Source organism: Oncorhynchus kisutch, linkage group LG23 (genome assembly GCF_002021735.2).
Source record: "Oncorhynchus kisutch isolate 150728-3 linkage group LG23, Okis_V2, whole genome shotgun sequence".
Lineage (NCBI taxonomy): Eukaryota > Metazoa > Chordata > Actinopteri > Salmoniformes > Salmonidae > Oncorhynchus > Oncorhynchus kisutch.
In genome coordinates this window covers 7,464,481-7,484,457 of record NC_034196.2, presented here as the reverse complement: position 1 = coordinate 7,484,457, position 19,977 = coordinate 7,464,481, and the positions used below count along the sequence as shown (strand labels likewise).

The 19,977-nt window shown below is 42.2% G+C and overlaps 1 protein-coding gene across 1 annotated transcript in view; it reads right to left on the bottom strand.

Annotated features, from left to right (window-relative positions):
* Nucleotides 1-455: 455 nt before the first annotated feature.
* Nucleotides 456-19,977, bottom strand: part of LOC109868070 (proline-rich protein 36) — a 57,742-nt gene continuing 38,220 nt past the window's right edge. The window contains exon 4 of the mRNA XM_020457483.2: nt 456-1,520. Coding sequence (XP_020313072.2) covers nt 1,319-1,520 — 202 coding nt within the window. The 3' untranslated portion in view covers nt 456-1,318. The remainder of the gene's footprint in view (nt 1,521-19,977) is intronic.

Below are 19,977 nucleotides of genomic sequence, written 5' to 3'. Positions count from 1 at the left end.
CAGACCTCCATGGGTTGATACATTTGATTTCCATTGATCATTTTTGTGTGATTTTGTTGTCAGCACATTCAACTATGTAATGAAAAAAGTTTTTAATAAGAATATTTCATACATTCAGATCTAGGATGTGTTATTTTAGTGTTTCCTTTATTTTTCTGAGCAGTGTATATACAGTGGGGTAAAAAAGTATTTCGGGTCCTGCATCGCTTCAGGTCAACAGGCGTTTCATCCCAATCGATGTATTGGCATGCAGAACAGTTGTTCGTTGAAACACCATTGTGTCACGACCACAGTCTTACTAAAGTTGAAGTGATTATTCACTCATAATATATGCCACCCAGCGCATACTTTTCCATTGCGACTTGCGATAAAGTAAGTACTAGTGCTATAGGTGCTATATACTTGTGTTCATCCTGTTAAAAGTCAATGAGAGCATAAAGGACATAAAGCAAACAAATTGTGGTAAAATAGTTTATAGACCAGTAATCTGTATCTGAAATATAGCAATTCAAGCAGTAGATCACTCTGTTTTATGTACACTTTAGTCTTTTTTTTTACCCTCACTTTTTCTTGTGGTGCATTTCTCAGCCTGACGTTGTGTGTGTAGTTTTTGAATGATCAATTCTATTAAAAGTTTGAAATAAGGGTCATCATAATAATTGATTGGCTGTAGCATCTCTGGATATAAAAGCTGGTGTTCTGACCCTCATTTGTCCATTAGTGATGAGGATGGATCCTTCCTCTCTTCTCTCTGTACACTCATTCTTTTCCTCTCGTTTTGACTCCCTAGCCTTTTATACTTAGTCACTTCCCTATCCTTTCTTTTCTCCTTACCTTTTTCATCTTCTACACTTTCATTTCTATAATTGCCCCTACCAGGTAGGTCAAGTTTTTCAGAAGACTTCAGCACATTTTACAGTGCAAACCCTCCCCACACGAACAACTGACCTCAGGTGCTGAAGAGGCATTTCGGCGCTTACGCCAACACATGCATGTTCCACTCTCCACTCTATACAGTTCAAACACGTCAGGATCAAAACAGATTCCATTCATCACCACACTAGGGGTCTTCCAGGTCCTTTAACTGCCGTCATACCTCTTTAATATCTCTTTTATACCTCACTTTTTTTCTTTTTTTCATTTATTTTCCCTCGTTTGCTGCTTCTTCTAACACTTGTTTTGAGCGTCCGTTTTTATCTTTCTCTCTCCTTACATATCTTGGCCCCACACTCCACACACTACCACTCAGTCCTCCGCAGTCTTTAGAAGGAGTGTCCTAATTCATGGTGTCCTTCCCTACTCTTCCCCTTTTTAAAATTCACAAGAACCAAAAGCACTTCTTCCGGCTCTTCTTGCCGCTGTGAGGGGGGCGTGCCGGTGTCACCGGCAGGGGTGAGTCCTGGCGGTGTGGCGTGGTGGGCTGGGGGGTCACAGCGGCTAGGGGGGAGCCCTCTGGAGGGTCTCCTACCCGCCACGTGCGGGTTACTGCCCCCTCCTGCAGCCGGAAGTCATGCTCCACACTGCAGAGAAGAGACAGAATGATTAAGTCACAAATACCCGCCTCTCACTATCATGTCAACCTGAACTGTACCATACTGGCTTGGATATTTTCTTTTCACATTGGGTGCGTTCATAAATTCACTCTTGCAATCTACTCCGATATTACTGAGCTCTGGTTTGAGAGTCCCAGAGCTCAGAATAATTGATGCATGTACAAACAACCTACACCTGGTTGTTATGACAGGTTTCAGTAAACATAAAAAAACTCAATTCAATTCTTGCCAGTAAAACAGTTAAAGTCACTGGCCCTCTAGATAACATGAAAACAGTCGAACCAGCTCTGCTAAGGTAAGTCAAATGTTCAGAGTAAAGTCTTCTCTCATTTACTGTATGTCTGGATGTAGCTACCAAGCTAGCCAGCTTTAGCCAGTTAGCGTCGGTGCTTGACTGCCATTGTGAGATCAGAATGCTAGGATCAACCCTACTCTTCACCCAGAGCGTCCAGTGTGTGGTCTGACCGCTCTGAGAGTGAAAAGCTCAGAATTTATGAACAGACAATCTGACAATGCTCTGAGTCTATGAACAGTCCAGAGCGCACTCTGGAGGCAATTTATGAACACATCCATTGTCCTTTCCTGCTTGGTTCCAACAACTATGGTGGATGAGTAAGTAAGTCAGCACAGTACAGCCTTGGTTCAGCTTGGCTCCATAGTGTGAATAAACCAAAAGAGGGGTAGAAAAATCAAGAGAAAAAGGAAGAAAAATAAAAGGCAGCTAAGATGCTGATTCGGTGGTGACTGTATAGCTTTAGGGCCTAGTATGTAGGAGTAGAGTCAGGTTTAAACGCTGATGCACCCCCTCTACAGTCTATAAGCTATTCAGGTGAAGCATTAATAAATAAACACATCATAGATAAAGAAAAGTCTATAAGGATCATTACCTGCAGCTACACGTTCAGTAAACTGAATTGTGCCTCCCCCTGCAAGCATATTTTATATTTTTTTTACTTTGCTGCTTGCTGTTCTTTCTGATTATGCAGTGAGTGTCCTAGTTAGGTGGAGTTTCTCATCACAGCATCACTCCTCCCTCTTTCAGTGGGAGGAGAGAGAGAGAGAGAGAGAGAGAGAATGAGTGGGATAGAGAGATGCAGAGGGCGAGACACAACAGCAGGACCCTGAGCTTCAACAGCAGAACAATGAGATGTATCAGGAGCTTCATATTCTTCTCAATTCATACTAGACATCCGGCTTAGCCTCCCACACACACACACACACACACACACACACACACACACACACACACACACACACACACACACACACATATATAGTCGCTCGCTCACCAGCCACTTCAGTTATTCAAACGCACAAGAACACTCAGGAATTTAGGCACTCAGACAGACACAGGCAGGTAGTAGAGTAATGGACAAAAGGCAGGCAAAAGTACAGACAGGGTATCTCAAAGAGGATTTCATCCATCCCCACTGTATACTACTGTAGAAGAAGGTATACTACTGTACAGAAGGTGGGGAAAAGTCACTTCAAAACCAAACCTCTTTTCGCTATAGAATGTAAAGAGTCTATCCATGGAAGCATAGGGGACTGCTGTGTGACTGACTGCTAAAAGCTTCAGATAAAAACACAGAACAACTCCAGCAGCGCTTAAATAGTGGCGAGACAGCCTCAAACACTAGCTGAGTAGCCTGCCCCATCCCAACACACACACACACACACACACACACACACAAACATGCCCCTCTGTACGTGCCACCACTATCCCAAGACAGCACCCCACCAGAATTCCCCAGTGAGATGTCCTATGTTCCTGCTGTGTAAATGAAAAGCCCCAGTCTGTGGCCCCAGCATGATCAATGCTCGACAGGCACTGGAGGGAGCTGTCCGCCCTCAACCTTAATTATCTCAGCTAGCATCGAGCATCAAGAAGCCTACTTAGTGACTACTGTGCTGTGGCACCAAACACAACACAACACCACACACCACACACACACACACACACCGTGCATGCAAGCATACACATACACTCCTACCCCTTTGCTGTGCTACTGATGTGCTCTCCTAAAATATGTTTTAACCCTCAAGCTACAGACTGGGGTCATTTTGACACAAGAGGCATAATTTTGATCTTAGCCCAAATGTGGTTTATTCAATTCTTTTTTTTTTCTTCATGACTGTCAATCAACTTGTTCTTAACAAATCTAAATTATTGTTTTGTGTGGACTTAGTGTAGTGAGTCCTTTTGGGTCATTTTGACCGCAGCCAAAAACACCTATTTCAGCCTATAGTAATTTGATAGATTCCAAAAAATATGATAGTAATTTATGTTTTTTTATGGAAACATAATTACAAGTTATCCATATACAGCCAGAAGGTGGAGGGGGACCAGTATCAGTGATTGTGATCAGATAGACAGCTCATCTGCAGAGATACAGTGCCTTGCAAAAGTATTCATCCCCCTTGGCATTTTGCCTATTGCATTACAACCTGTAATTTAAATGGGTTTTTATTTGGATTTCATGTAATGGGCATACACAAAATAGTCCAAATTGGTGAGGTGAAACGAAAAAAAATACTTGTGTCAAAAAATTCAAAAAAATGTACAACGGAATAGTGGTGCATGCATATGTATTCACCCCCTTTGCTATGAAGCCCTTAAATAAGACCTGGTGCAATCAATTACCTTCAGAAGTCACATAATTAGTTACATTGCACACAGGTGGACTTTATTTAAGTGTCACATGATCTATCACATGATCTCAGTATACATACACCTGTTCTGAAAGGCCCCAGAGTCTGCAAGGGGCACCACCAAGTAAGCAGCACCATGAAGACCAAGGAGCTCTCCAAACAGGTCAGGGACAAAGTTGTGGAGAAGTACACATCAGGGTTGGATTATTTAAAAAAATCTGAAACTTTGAACATCCCACGGTGCACCATTAAATCCATTATTAAAAAATGGAAAGAATATGGCACCAAAACAAACCTGCAAAGAGGGTGTCACCCAACAAAACCCACGGACCAGGCAAGGAGGGCATTAATCAGAGAGGCAAAAAAAGACCAAAGATGACCCTGAAGGAACTGCAAAGCTCCACAGCGGAGATTGGAGTATCTGTCCATAGGACCACTTTAAGCCGTACACTCCACAGAACTGGGCTTTATGTAAGAATTTGTCAGAAAAAATACATTGCTTAAGAAAAGAATGAGCCAACACGTTTGGTGTTCGCCAAAAGGCATGTGGGAGACTCCTCAAACATATGGAAGAAGGTATGTGTGGCGCAAACTCAACACCTCTCATCACCCTGAGAAGATCATCCCCACAGTGAAGCATGGTGGTGGCAGCATCATGCTGTGGGGATGTTTTTCATCAGCAGGGACTGGGAAACTGAAGGAATGATGGATATGGCTACATACAGGTAAATTCTTGAGGGAAACCTGTTTCAGTCTTCAAGAGATTTGAGACTGGGGAGGAGGTTCACCTTCCAGCAGGACAATGACCCTAAGCATACTGCTAAAGCAATACTCGAGGGGTTTAAAGGGAAACATTGAAATGTCTTGGAATGGTCTAGTTTAAGCCCAGACCTCAATCCAATTGAGATTCTGATATGACTTAAAGACTGCTGTACACCAGCAGAACCCATCCAACTTGAAGGAGCTGGAGCAGTTTTGCCTTGAAGAATGGGCAAAAATCCCACTGGCTAGATGTGCCAAGCTTATAGAGACATACCCCAAGAGACGTGCAGCTGTAATTGCTGCAAAAGGTGGCTCTACAAAGTATTGACTTTGGGGGGGAGGGGTGAATAGCTATTCACGCTCAAGTTTTCATTTTTTTTGGTCTTATTTCTTGTTTGTTTCACAATAAAACATATTTTGCATCTCCAAAGTGGTAGGCATGTTGTGTAAATCAAATGATACAACAAATCAATTTTAATTCCAGGTTGTAAGGTAACAAAATATAAAAAAATGCCAAGGGGGTGAATACTTTCGCAAGCCACTGTATATTGCGCCCCATGTACTCACCTAAGATTGTACTTTGCTATACCACGTACAGTATCTTATGACTTTGTAAAAAAAATACTAACTTACCTTATTTCTGTGCACATACAAATGTAGTGATGGTATGTAAAGTCTGCCAATTGTAATAAATAATTGATGGACCTGCAATACACTCCGAATCAACACATATTCTCTGAAAAGTATTTCTAAGGCAAATCCAGGTTTCTCTGGTCATAATATTAAAGGGCGACTGCACTTCCTGATTTGGTCTTGTTTTTCATCAATGCTCAGCGGCCATGACTTGAAGAGTTGTCTTGAATGCCGGTCTTGACTCAGCTCAGCTGTGCTACAACACAATATTCTATAACTGGCTAGTTTTGTCTCATCTCTCCTTATGTCCGCTGTTAGATCTTTCCCGGGGGACAAATCCCAGAACTACTAATATCTCTACAACAGGTGTAGGCTACATGTGGACATTGCACAAATATCGCCTAGCTTGAGTGTAGATACATTTAACAACGACAATCAATGAGTGTGTTGAGATTACAATGACAAATGTTATGCTGTAAATATCATATTGATGTGCTTATACAGCCTAGACTTAGCTAATAAATAATAATACGTTGTGTGTAGAAGTTTGTAGAGTACAACTTCAGGTTGTAACCAGAACTAGAATGGCATTCTATTTGTCCATTTGTCTGTCTAACCACACACTGACATGCACAGCTCTTTGGGTGAGGCTCTGTCTCCAGTGGGTGATGAAGTCCCTTCCATTTATGTGCAGGTGGCAGGAGGATTGGAGTGCATGACATTCCATCCTGGATATGACAGCGTTTTCCCATAGAGATAGATAGAGGACTCATCTTTATACCTGTGCCATTAAAGTGCCTGTGATAGCCTCAATGGTTCTGCCCATGCTATCTCCAATAAGAAGTAATCCGTTTTCTTCTTCACGATTGGCTGATCCCTCCTGATGACCCAGTGGGACATGACTCTAACCTGGTCACCAGGAGGGATCAGCCAATGAATTTGGAAGTCCCATCCAGTTGACTACATTAAAATGGTGGAAGCCCTGTTGAAAAATGTTTCTTAAACAGAAGCAAACAGAACAAAACAGGGATAAACATACCTGAATTTGTCCAATAGAAACTCTTGTTTGCAATGATTTAAAAAAACGGTCACTTTTATCTGTTAAATTACCAGCAAAAATATTGTAATCAGATCACTGATACTTTTGAAAAACTAGATTAATTCGAGAATTACTTTTAAATTCTGAAAGAACGTTTGCAAAATAATATCTTTGACACTTTTCTGTTTTCTCAATTACATTCAAATCAGCATTAAAAAAAGGCGCAAGTTTAAGTTTGTTCGACCTGAGCGAGTCTGACCACAAGTCAGAGACCAATATGATGACACACCAAATGTGTTTGATGGATCGCGGGAAAAGAGCAGGAATAGGCTTTTGTAGGCAACAGTCCAAGCTATGTCTTCCAATTGTGCGACTGCTGTCGGCATCCAAAGATTATCCAATTTAAATAAACGCTTGGAGGTAAGGATGACAGTAGTGGTGTAGTCTACTGCGATACGGATATCACGTATTATTGATATCTACATTGCGCATTGATGTGAATCATACAGCTGCTCTCTCATTTAGCTATTTGCGCCTTAAGGGTTGTGTTTGTTGTGGATGGCTGTTCACAAGTCTAAATGTGTATTTGAACCCAATAATGGTTGCATTCAAGAAGTTTAAACTGCCTATCGATCATTGTTTTTGAAACCAGTGGACAGCCAGTGAAAAATGTGCTCTTGCAACAGTTGCATAGTGCAGATAAAAGCTTATGGAATAAAAGTGAGGATTTTATTGCTCAATCTAAATCATGCCGATTAAAAAAAGAATCCATAGGCCTAATGGACAGATGCTCAAACTCGCACACTTTTGATAGACTTAAAGGGACAATCCATTTTTTGATTTATAAATTATACATACAGTACCAGTCAAAGGATTGGACACACCTACTCATTCAAGGGTTTTTCTTCATCAAAAATATGAAATTACACATAATGAATAATGTAGTAATCAAAAAATAGTAAAACAAATCAAAATATATTTTAGATTGTAGATTCTTGAAAGTATGCGACATTTATCCAAAAAGTACGATCTTTGTCCCTATGTACAGTTGCAAACCGGCGGTTTTGGAGCAGTGGCTTCTACCTTGCTGAGCGGCCTTTCAGGTTGTCGATATAGGACTTGTTTTACTGCGGATATAGATACTTTTGTACCTGTTTCCTCCAGCATCTTCACAAGGTCCTTTGCTGTTGTTCTGGGATTGATTTGCACTTTTTGCAACAAAGTACGTTCATCTCTAGGAGACAGAACGCGTCTCCTTCCTGAGCGGTATAATGGCTGCATGGTCCCATGGTGTTTATACTTGCGTAATATTGTTTGTACAGATGAACGTGGTATCTTCAGGGGTTTGGAAATTGTTCCCAAGGATGAACCAGACTTGTGGAGGTCTTGGCTGATTTCTTTTGATTTTCCCATGATGTCAAGCAAAGAGGCACTGAGTTTGACAGTAGGCCTTAAAATACATCCACAGGTACACCTCCAATTGACACAAATGATGTCAATTAGCCAATCAGAAGCTTCTAAAGCCATTACATTATTTTGGGGAATTTTCACTTAGTGTATGTTATCTTCTGACCCACTGGAATTGTGATACAGTGAATTATAAGTGAAATAATCTGTCTGTAAACAATTGTTGGAAAAATTACTTGTAATCATGCACAAACTTTCCATAATTATAGTTTGTTAATGAAATTTGTGGAGTGGTTGAAAAAATAGTTTTAATAGCTCCAACCTAAGTGTATGTAAACTTAAACTGTATATAAAAATATATATTTTCTAAATAACATTTAGTTCACATTTCTATTTCCTCTTTACAATCATTTGAATGATATTTTGATTTAATCTTCAGTTTGTGTTGGAAAGAGAAGGGTTAATGTCTAATAATTTTTTCTTCTTCTCTTGTGGTCTCTGGATAGAAAAACCTAGCTAGCTCAGCCATTGGCTAGCCCTCCAGAAGCTGGAAAGAAGGCCTTTACCATTTAATTATATTAAATCAGAATTGTGCAGTGACAGTGGAATGAACCAATCACATTTTGACTTGCAATGGATGGAACCATTCAAAATAAGTCACGTGTAAGAGCACGAGAGCAAATAATCAGTGGTGCAAGCAGTACTTTTCCCACGCTAATGCTTGTAATGTTAGCTAGCTTGTGTTGTGGTAGTGTGACAATGGTGACGGTGGCTTCCGCAGCTGTTATTAACTTCAACGTGGATGTTGTTGATCATTTTTTAATATCACCCTTTTTAAGATTAACTTTCAAACTTCTTTCAAACAAATTATCGCCGTTTGGTGAGTGGCACTGTTTTTTTTTGTTGCAGCTTGCTTGCAAGCTAATTCTTTCTTTCTTTTTTCACTTTTATTTAACCAGGTAGGCCAGTTGAGAACAAATTCTCATTTACAACTGTGACCTGATCAAGATAAAGCAAAGCAGTGCGACAAAAATAACAACACAGAGTTACACATAAACAAACGTACGGTCAATAATACAATAGAAAAAAAGAAAGAAAGATCTATGTACAGTGTGTGCAAATGTAGAAGAGTAGGGAGGTAGGCAATAAATAGGCCATAGAGGTGAAATACTTACAATGGTCTTTGAAAATAATGACTGTGTAATGTTGTTGAATTTAAACTTTAGATCACTGGTTAGTGTGATGAACGTGATCAAATATATTTGCAATGGGAATTAATTGCTGGTATGTTCATTTCATTTTGGAAATGAAATAGTTGTGTCACGTTTTAGAGAAGACCCAAATTCGAGGTACAGAATGGCAGGCAGTCTCAGGGTCAGGGCAGGCAGAGGTCAAAAATCCAGTGTGGTGTGACACAGAACGGCAGGCAGGGTCAGAGGGCAGGCAGAATGGTCAAAACTGGGAAAACTAGAAAACAGGAACTAGAAACAGGAGCAAGCCCCCCTCACCTCTCTGATTCAGAGGGGTTGGGTTAAATGCGGAAGATACAGTTTGGTTGAATGAATTCAATTGCGCAACTGACTTGGCACCCCCTTTCCCCTGGTGTGATAGTGGTGTCAGGCTACCATAGGTTGTGTAAACAGTGTGATTTGTTTTGCTGGTCGCATTATGTTATACATGTGTCCCTGTCGGTTCTGTCTCTGTGTGAGCGGCAACCCGGCAACCAGGCCTGTTTGATTAATTCATGATGTCTTCAAAATGCATTGCTCCTCACTAGAACTACAATGGTCTATCACATCCTCACACGGTCTCACTTATCATTGCAATGCGGATGACACTCAACTACTTTTCTCCTGCCTGGCAGTTATCTCAGCTTGGATGTCGACAGGAGGGTAGGTCCAGCTCTGCCCAGTCCAAACTCTTCTCTGTCCTGGCACCCCAATGGTGGAATCAGCTTCCCCCTGAAGCTAGGACAGCAGAGTCCCTGCCCATTGTCTGAAAACATCTGAAACCCTACCTCTTCAAAGAGTATCTTAAATAAATCCACAGCACCCCCCTCGCACCCCCTCCTCACCCCTGTTAGTCCAAGAACTGATGCTCTGGTAACATTTGCAACACCTGATATAGAGGTCCTGGATGGCAGGGAGCTTGGCCCCAGTGATGTACTGGGCCGTCCGCAACACCCTCTGTATGCTTTGAGGTTGTGCCCTCTTCACGACTGTGTATATGGACCATGTTAAGTCCTTAGTGATGTGGATGCCAAGGAACTTGAAGCTCTCGACCCGCTCCACTACAGCTCCGTCGATGTGGATGGAGGCGTGTTCTTTCCTCTTTCTCTTCACAATCAGCTCCTTGGTCTTACTGACATTGAGGGAGAGGTTGTTGTCCTTGCACCACACTGCCAAGTCTCTGACCTCCTCCTATAGGCTGTCTCATCGCTTCAGTGATCAGGCCTACCACCATCATGTCAGCAGCAAACTTGATGATGGTGTTGGAGTCGTGCGTGGCCACACAGTTATGGTGAACAGGGAGTACAGGAGGGGACTAAGCACGCACCCCTTAGGGGCCCCCGTGTTGAGGGTCAGTGTGGAGGAGATGTTGTTGTCTACCGTCACCACCTGGGGTGGCCCGTCAGGAAGTCCAGGATCCAGTTGCAGAGGGAGTACCCAAGCTTGGTGATAAGCTTGGAGGGGACTCTGGTGTTGAACGCTGAACTGACATTTATGAACAGCATTCTCACATAGTTATTTCCCTTCTTGTCTAAGTGGGAGAGGGCAGTGTGAAGTGCAATGGAAATTGCGTCATCTGTGGATCTGTTGGGGCGGAATTGGAATTGTAGTGGGTCCAGGGTGTCTGCGATGATGGTGTTGTGTGTTATGACCAGCCTTTCACAGCAATTCATAATTACGTCTGTGAGTGCTACAGGGCGACAATCATTTCGGCAGGTTACCTTGGGAACAGGGACTATGGTGGTCTGCTTAAAACATGTTGGTATTACAGACTGGGTCAGGGAGAGGTTGAAAATGTCAGTGAAGACACTTGCCAGCTGGTCAGTGCATGCTCTGAGTACACATCCTAGTAATCCATCTGGCCCTGCGGCCTTGTGAATGCTAACCTGTTTAAAGGTTTTATTGGCTACGGAGAGCGTGATCACACAGTCGTCCGGAACAGCTGGTGCCCTCATGCATAGTTCAGTGTTGCTAGTCTCGAAGCACGCATAGAAGTATTTCGCTTGTCTGGGCTTGCATCACTGGACAGCTCGCGGCCAGGTTTCCCTTTGTAATCCAGTTTGCAAGCCCTTGGTAAACTCTGATTTACCAACCCAAAATACTCCCGCACAACGTCTTCTTGTGTCTCCACCAGATGGAGACTACAAGTGTAATGGCTGCGCTAAATGCCCTGGCACTTACAAATGTAGATAATTTAAAACACCCCCAAACAAGGAAACAGATCCAAATCAAAGGTGTTATCACATGCTCCACTAAGTCAGTTATTTATCTGATAACCCTTCCTTGGTAAAAAATGATGTGGGCAAAACTAAGCGCGAGGAGAGGGTGACCGTGACAATTTATTATTAAAATGAGAGGCCACCTGGATTTCTTATTTAAAGACCCTTGCTCCCTTCGGTCTAAACTTAAAGTTTGATCTGAAGCCATTCTTGTGATTGTTGTGTTCTATTTATTTCTGTAAATCAACCAAGTCACAGCCAGCCCTGATTACAGACACCTTTGTGTGTCCTTTCAAACCATATAAACTAGTGACCTGCAGTGCTTGTCAATATACCCTGAAGACGAAAGCTTGGATGTTGAAACGTTGGTTATAAAATTATTGCATCTGAGCTCCTGGAGTGTGCGGCTCTCCTTTTCTTTTCAAGTTTGCAAGCCCTGCCACATCCGACGAGCATTAGAGCCGGTGTAGTTGGATTCGACCTTGGTCCTGTATTGACACTTTACCTGTTTGATGGTTCATAAGCGGGCGTCGCAGTATTTCGTATAAGCGTCTGGATTAGTGTCCCGCTCATTAAGTTGCAGCTCTAGCCTTTAGCACAGTGCGGATGTTGCCTGAAATCCATGGCTTCTGGTTGGGATATGTACGTACGGTCACCGTGGAGACAATGTCATCAATGCACTTATTAATGAAGCTGGTGACTGATGTGGTAAACCCCAGAACATATTCCAGTCTGTGCTAGCGAAACAGTCCTGTAGCTTAGCATCCGCTTCATCGGACCATTTCCATATTGAGCGCGTACTTCCTGTTTGAGTATTTGCTTGTAAGCAGGAATTAGGAGGATAGAGTTACATGCTGACCACACGGCTCGCGTCGCTTGTGCAAGCGTTACAAAATAAATGTACACATACATGTTATTCAAACATTGCACCCACACTGCTCATGTGCGTCAGCGAGCATCTGCGTAGACGGGCGCTAAAATAGAACTTGGTTCTATATGTGACGCTCAACGCGCTGCAAGTCCTGCCTCTCAAATCTCCTCATTGTTTTTTTTAGCATATACTCACGTGCCATCTCCTCATTGTTTTTTAGGAGCATATATCCACGTGGGTGTTTGAAAGATGAAGTGAGGTCCACACTCGGTTGTAGTAATGCACCATAAAGTTGGTTGCCAACCGCCATATCAAGTCCAAAGAAGAAAAATAAGCCTTAAAGAAGGAGGAGAGATGACGAGAAACTAATTTGGTTTACCGTTTTATCTGTGGATTAATTGTCAGAGTAGAGGACCTTGTGCATTTCAGGTAAAATAACAACCCAATGTTTATATCCCAGGACAAATTAGTTAGCAACAGCAAGCTAGTTAGCTAAATTACCATAAATGTTTAATGCTTTTCGACCAGTCCCCAAATTAATATAATTGGTTCAGAGTTTGTTTAATATATCAACCTGCGTATCCTGATCGCGTCTAGTGTGGGGAGACAAAATCAGCATGCGCGCCATGGTGCACGCAGACGCATGCGCATGTGGGGTCTGGTCAGCATGTTATGATCAGATTCGCAAAATGGAGGGCATGGGGAGAACTTTGTATGCATCTCTGTGTGTGGACTAAAGGTGACAGAGTAGAAATTAAGTAAAAAGGATTTCAGTTTTCCTGCATTAAAGTCGCCGGCCACTAGGAGCGCCGCCTCTGGGAGAGCATTTTCTTGTTTGCTTATGGCCCTATACAGCTCGTTCAGTGTGGTCTTAGTGCCAGCATTGGTTTGTGGTGGTAAATAGACAACTACAAAAAATATAGATGAAAACTCTCTTGGCAAATAGTGTGATCTAGAGTTTGTCAACAGGCCAGCAGAACCTTGAGACTTCCTTAATAGTAGAGATTGCGCACCAGTTGTTGTTAAAAAAGAGACACACCCCCTCCTCTGAGCTTCCCCGACGCAACCATTCTGTGCTGCCAATGTATAGAAAAAACTGCTAGATTTATATTTACCTTATTCAGCCACGACTTTGAGAAACGTAAGATATTACAGTTCTTCAGATCACATTGATAGGATAGTCTCGAACGGAAGCTCATCCAGTTTATTCTCCAGTGATTGCATAGAAGGGAGGTTAGAGGCAATTTATACACTCTCCAACGTAGTCTCGTCAGGTATCCAGCAAGCCAGCCTCTATAGCACCATCTCCTCCTTCTTCGAGTATTGGGGATTTGGGCCTGGTCCGCAATAATCAATATGTCTTTCGCCTCCGACTCATTGAAGTAGAAGTTCTCGTCCTAATGGAGGTTAGTGACTTAATTGTTCTGATGTGTAGAAGCCCTTTTCGGTCAGGAACCGCAATTTCCTCCGGCGCCATTATGACTGCTCATAAATAGCTATGACCATGTAAAAAAATCTAAATGACCTAAGATACACACTTAGTTTCACTCAAAACAGCTCATAAAGGTATGTCAGTAGTATGAATACTTGGTATGAATACTTGGTAGAACTGTAATACAGAAACTAGCTACCCGATGAAGATACAAATTGTTCTAAAAATTATTATTCTACTGGAAATGTTATACAAATACCAGAATTCCTATAATATCCTCTAATATTCTACATGTGCAACTTGTTGTGATATTTTGGGAGCTATACCATTTAGTTTTGAAGTGACATAGAAGATTTTGGCATGCTTTTTGAAGCATGCTCCCATAGCCCCTATATGACTCCCATTATTTCACTAACTAATGCTGGCTGTGGGGTTAATAAAGAAAACGAAGACACATTTTTGGTCAATGTCTTCCGGGATCACTTTTTAAGTGAATTTAATAACTTTTTTTCAATACAATTTAGTATATTTCAAAAGTTTGTATACTGCCCCTTTTAAATGGCAGTTGTTTTTAACCACATAAATATGACAATTAATATTTACTTCAAAATTCTGAAAATTAAATGATACTAATCAAATGATGGTAAATAAGTGTCTTAGTACTAATGTGGAGTGTACTTTGGAGGAATGCTGCACATTATATGAAGGAAAAGTGCATATTCTATTTTGGTAATTTTTATATCAGATAACATTCATTACATGTATAATGATGTTTCGATAAGAAATAAGATGATATTTTGCTATGATTGTTGCTTTTTCCAATAGTTTCTTCTTGGGGTCAAAATGACCCCAGTTGGTCATCTCTGTATGTATAATATGTTGGTAGCTTGAGGGTCAAATCAAATCAAATCAAATTTTATTTGTCACATACACATGGTTAGCAGATGTTAATGCGAGTGTAGCGAAATGCTTGTGCTTCTAGTTCCGACAATGCAGTAATAACCAACAAGTAATCTAACTAACAATTTCAAAACGACTGTCTTATACACAGTGTAAGGGGATAAAGAATATGTACATAAAGATATATGAATGAGTGATGGTACAGAGCAGCATAGGCAAGATACAGTAGATGGTATCGAGTACAGTATATACATATGAGATGAGTATGTAAACAAAGTGGCATAGTTAAAGTGGCTAGTGATACATGTATTACATAAGGATGCAGTAGATGATATAGAGTACAGTATATACGTATGCATATGAGATGAATAATGTAGGGTATGTAACATTATATTAGGTAGCATTGTTTAAAGTGGCTAGTGATATATTTTACATCATTTCCCATCAATTCCCATTATTAAAGTGGCTGGAGTTGAGTCAGTGTCAGTGTCAGTGTGTTGGCAGCAGCCACTCAATGTTAGTGGTGGCTGTTTAACAGTCTGATGGCCTTGAGATAGAAGCTGTTTTTCAGTCTCTCGGTCCCAGCTTTGATGCACCTGTACTGACCTCGCCTCCTGGATGATAGCGGGGTGAACAGGCAGTGGCTCGGGTGGTTGTTGTCCTTGATGATCTTTATGGCCTTCCTGTAACATCGGGTGGTGTAGGTGTCCTGGAGGGCAGGTAGTTTGCCCCCGGTGATGCGTTGTGCAGACCTCACTAACCTCTGGAGAGCCTTACGGTTGTGGGCGGAGCAGTTGCCGTACCAGGCGGTGATGCAGCCCGCCAGGATGCTCTCGATTGTGCATCTGTAGAAGTTTGTGAGTGCTTTTGGTGACAAGCTGAATTTCTTCAGCCTCCTGAGGTTGAAGAGGCGCTGCTGCGCCTTCTTCACGATGCTGTCTGTGTGAGTGGACCAATTCAGTTTGTCTGTGATGTGTATGCCGAGGAACTTAAAACTTGCTACCCTCTCCACTACTGTTCCATCGATGTGGATAGGGGGGTGTTCCCTCTGTTTCCTGAAGTCCACAATCATCTCCTTAGTTTTGTTGACGTTGAGTGTGAGGTTATTTTCCTGACACCACACTCCGAGGGCCCTCACCTCCTCCCTGTAGGCCGTCTCGTCGTTGTTGGTAATCAAGCCTACCACTGTTGTGTCGTCCGCAAACTTGATGATTGAGTTGGAGGCGTGCGTGGCCATGCAGTCGTGGGTGAACAGGGAGTACAGGAGAGGGCTCAGAACGCACCCTTGTGGGGCACCAGTGTTGAGGATCAGCGGGGTGGAGATGTTGTTGCCTACCCTCACCACCTGGGGGCGGCCCGTCAGGAAGTCCAGTACCCAGTTGCAGAGGGCGGGGTCGAGACCCAGGGTCTCGAGCTTGATGACGAGCTTGGAGGGTACTATGGTGTTGAATGCCGAGCTGTAGTCGATGAACAGCATTCTCACATAGGTATTCCTCTTGTCCAGATGGGTTAGGGCAGTGTGCAGTGTGGTTGAGATTGCATCGTCTGTGGACCTATTTGGGCGGTAAGCAAATTGGAGTGGGTCTAGGGTGTCAGGTAGGGTGGAGGTGATATGGTCCTTGACTAGTCTCTCAAAGCACTTCATGATGACGGAAGTGAGTGCTACGGGGCGGTAGTCGTTTAGCTCAGTTACCTTAGCTTTCTTGGGAACAGGAACAATGGTGGCCCTCTTGAAGCATGTGGGAACAGCAGACTGGTATAGGGATTGATTGAATATGTCCGTAAACACACCAGCCAGCTGGTCTGCGCATGCTCTAAGGGCGCGGCTGGGGATGCCGTCTGGGCCTGCAGCCTTGCGAGGGTTAACACATTTAAATGTCTTACTCACCTCAGCTGCAGTGAAGGAGAGTCCGCATGTTTTCGTTGCAGGCCGTGTCAGTGGCACTGTATTGTCCTCAAAGCGGGCAAAAAAGTTATTTAGTCTGCCTGGGAGCAAGACATCCTGGTCCGTGACTGGGCTGGTTTCCTTCTTGTAATCCGTGTTTGACTGTAGACCCTGCCACATACCTCTTGTGTCTGAGCCGTTGAATTGAGATTCTACTTTGTCTCTCTTGTTTGATAGCCTTGCGGAGGGAATAGCTGCACTGTTTGTATTCGGTCATGTTACCAGTCACCTTGCCCTGATTAAAAGCAGTGGTTCGCGCTTTCAGTTTCACGCGAATGCTGCCATCAATCCACGGTTTCTGGTTAGGGAATGTTTTAATCATTGCTATGGGAACGACATCTTCAACGCACGTTCTAATGAACTCGCACACCGAATCAGCGTATTCGTCAATGTTGTTATCTGACGCAATACGAAACATCTCCCAGTCCACGTGATGGAAGCAGTCTTGGAGTGTGGAGTCAGCTTGGTCAGACCAGCGTTGAACAGACCTCAGCGTGGGAGCTTCTTTTTTTAGTTTCTGTCTGTAGGCAGGGATCAACAAAATGGAGTCGTGGTCAGCTTTTCCGAAAGGAGGGCGGGGCAGGGCCTTATATGCGTCGCGGAAGTTAGAGTAACAATGATCCAAGGTTTTTCCACCCCTGGTTGCGCAATCGATATGCTGATAAAATTTAGGGAGTCTTGTTTTCAGATTAGCCTTGTTAAAATCCCCAGCTACAATGAATGCAGCCTCCAGATAAATGGATTCCAGTTTGCAAAGAGTCAAATAAAGTTCGTTCAGAGCCATAGATGTGTCTGCTTGGGGGGGGATATATACGGCTGTGATTATAATCGAAGAGAATTCTCTTGGTAGATAATGTGGTCGACATTTGATTGTGAGGAATTCTAAATCAGGTGAACAGAAGGATTTGAGTTCCTGTATGTTTCTTTCATCACACCATGTCTCGTTAGCCATAAGGCATACGCCCCCGCCCCTCTTCTTACCAGAAAGATGTTTGTTTCTGTCGGCGCGATGCGTGGAGAAACCCGCTGGCTGCACCGCCTCCGATAGCGTCTCTCCAGTGAGCCATGTTTCCGTGAAGCAAAGAACGGACAAGCTGTGTGGGTACATACAATTCAGTAATAATGGTTGTGTTGCAAATTATACTTCACTGCAGAGTGAGTCTAGATTCTGATAGTGAGATCTTAGAGAACATTATTGGTATGGGATTCTTTACATGGGATTGTATCACTGATATGCATCTGTACAGTGTATGCATTTAATATTTAATTTGATCTTTTTGAGAATTTCTGAAGATATCATTACGTAAAAAAGTTTTTGAATATACTATAAGATGTTATCATATAGTGTAAGACAATATTTGACGGTTTTCTGAATTTTTCTTGATTCTCTTGAAGGGGGATTTGAGGTGAATATAGCCACAGCCGGAGAGACCTATAGGGACTAGAGATGGGCTCAAAGAGACCCCCCCCCCCCCCCAAATGTGAATGTTCCTCAATACCGAAAAGGTTTTAGCAGCAAACCATTCCATTCCTACTGAGTGGCCTGACCTCGCTTTTGCTTGTTTCCACAGCTGGGTAGTACTGTATGTTGAAATAAAACAAACAAGGTGATGAGTAGTGACCTTGCTCAAGGGCACCACAACAGCGTATCCCACCAGGGACTTGGATCAGCAACTTTCTGGTCACAAACGCACTAGTTGTCCTAACCCCAAGGTCTTACGGTATACTGTAAACACAAGAACACAACTATATTAAGGGACAACCAAGGTGAATGTCAGATCGTCTGGGATGAAACATGATTTTGTCCTATGAAAATGGGCTCTGGTGGATTGGACAGCAAAATGGCATCAGCATTTCCCCTTTATAATCACAGATCACTATGTTTATTTCGGTGTTTACCTGTATTTTATAGTGCCTTCAGAAAGTATTCATACCCCTTGACTTATTCCAAATTCAAAAAACACAATACCCCATAATGACAAAGTGAAAACATGTTTTTTGAAATGTTTGCACATTTATTGAAAAATAAATACAGAAATATCTAATTTACATAAGTGTTCACACCCCTGAGTCAATACATTGTAGAAGAACCTTTGGCAGCGATTACAGCTGTGAGTTTTCCTGGGTAAGTCTTGGATTGTGCAACATTTCCCCATTACTCTTTTCAAAATTCTTCAAGCTTTGTCAAATTGTTTGTTGATCATTGCTAGACAACCATTTTCACGTCTTGCCATAGATTTTCAAGCAGATTTAAGTAAAAACTGTAACTCAGCCATTCAAGAATATTCACTGTTTTCTTGGAAGCAACCTCACTGTAGATTTGGCCTTGTGTTTTAGGTGAACTTATCTCCAAGTCTCTGGTGGAAAGCAGACTGAACCAGGTTTTCCTCTAGGATTTTGCCTGTGCTTAGCTCCATTCTGTAAAACATTTTATCCTGAAAAACTCTCTAGTCCTTAACGATTACAAGCATACCCATAACATGATACAACCACCACTGCTTGACAATATGATAGTGGTACTCAGTAATGTATTGGATTTGCCCCAAACATCACACTTTATAATCAGGACAAAAAGTGAATTGCTTTGCCACATTTTTTGCAGTATTATTTTAGTGCCTTGTTGCAAACAGGATGTATGTTTTGGAATATTTGTATTCCGTACAGGCTTCCTTCTTTTTACTGTCAATTAGGTAAGTTATGTGGTGTAACTACAATGTTGTTGATCCAGCCTCTGTTTTCTCCTGTCACAGCCATTAAACTCTGTAACTGTTAATGTCCCCATCTGCCTCATGGTGAAAAATCCCTGAGCGGTGTCCTTCCTCTCCGGAAACTGAATTATTTGCGAGACATTCGAAAACCTCCCTGGTCTTTGTGGTTGAATCTGTGTTTGAAATTCACTGCTCGACTCGGGGAGCTTACTGATAATTGTATGTGTGGGGTATAGAGATGAGGCAGTCATTAAAAAAAATGGAACACTATTATTGCACACAGAGTAAGTCCATGAAACTTTTTATGTGACTTGTTAAGCAATTTATTTTGTCCTGAACTTATTTAGGCTTGCCATAACAAAGGGGTTGAATACCTATTGACACAAGACATTTCAGCTTTTCATTTATGATGAATTTGTAAACATTTTGAAAAAACATAAATCCACTTTGACATTGTATGTAGGCCAGTGTAAAAAAAAAACTACATCGAATCAATTTTAAGTTCTGGCTGTTACACAACAAAATATGGAAAAAGTCAAGGGGTGTGAAATACTTTCTGAATGTACTGTATATATTGGAGATTAAATTAAAGATGGTAAAATTACAGAGGCCATAAAGTGTTATACT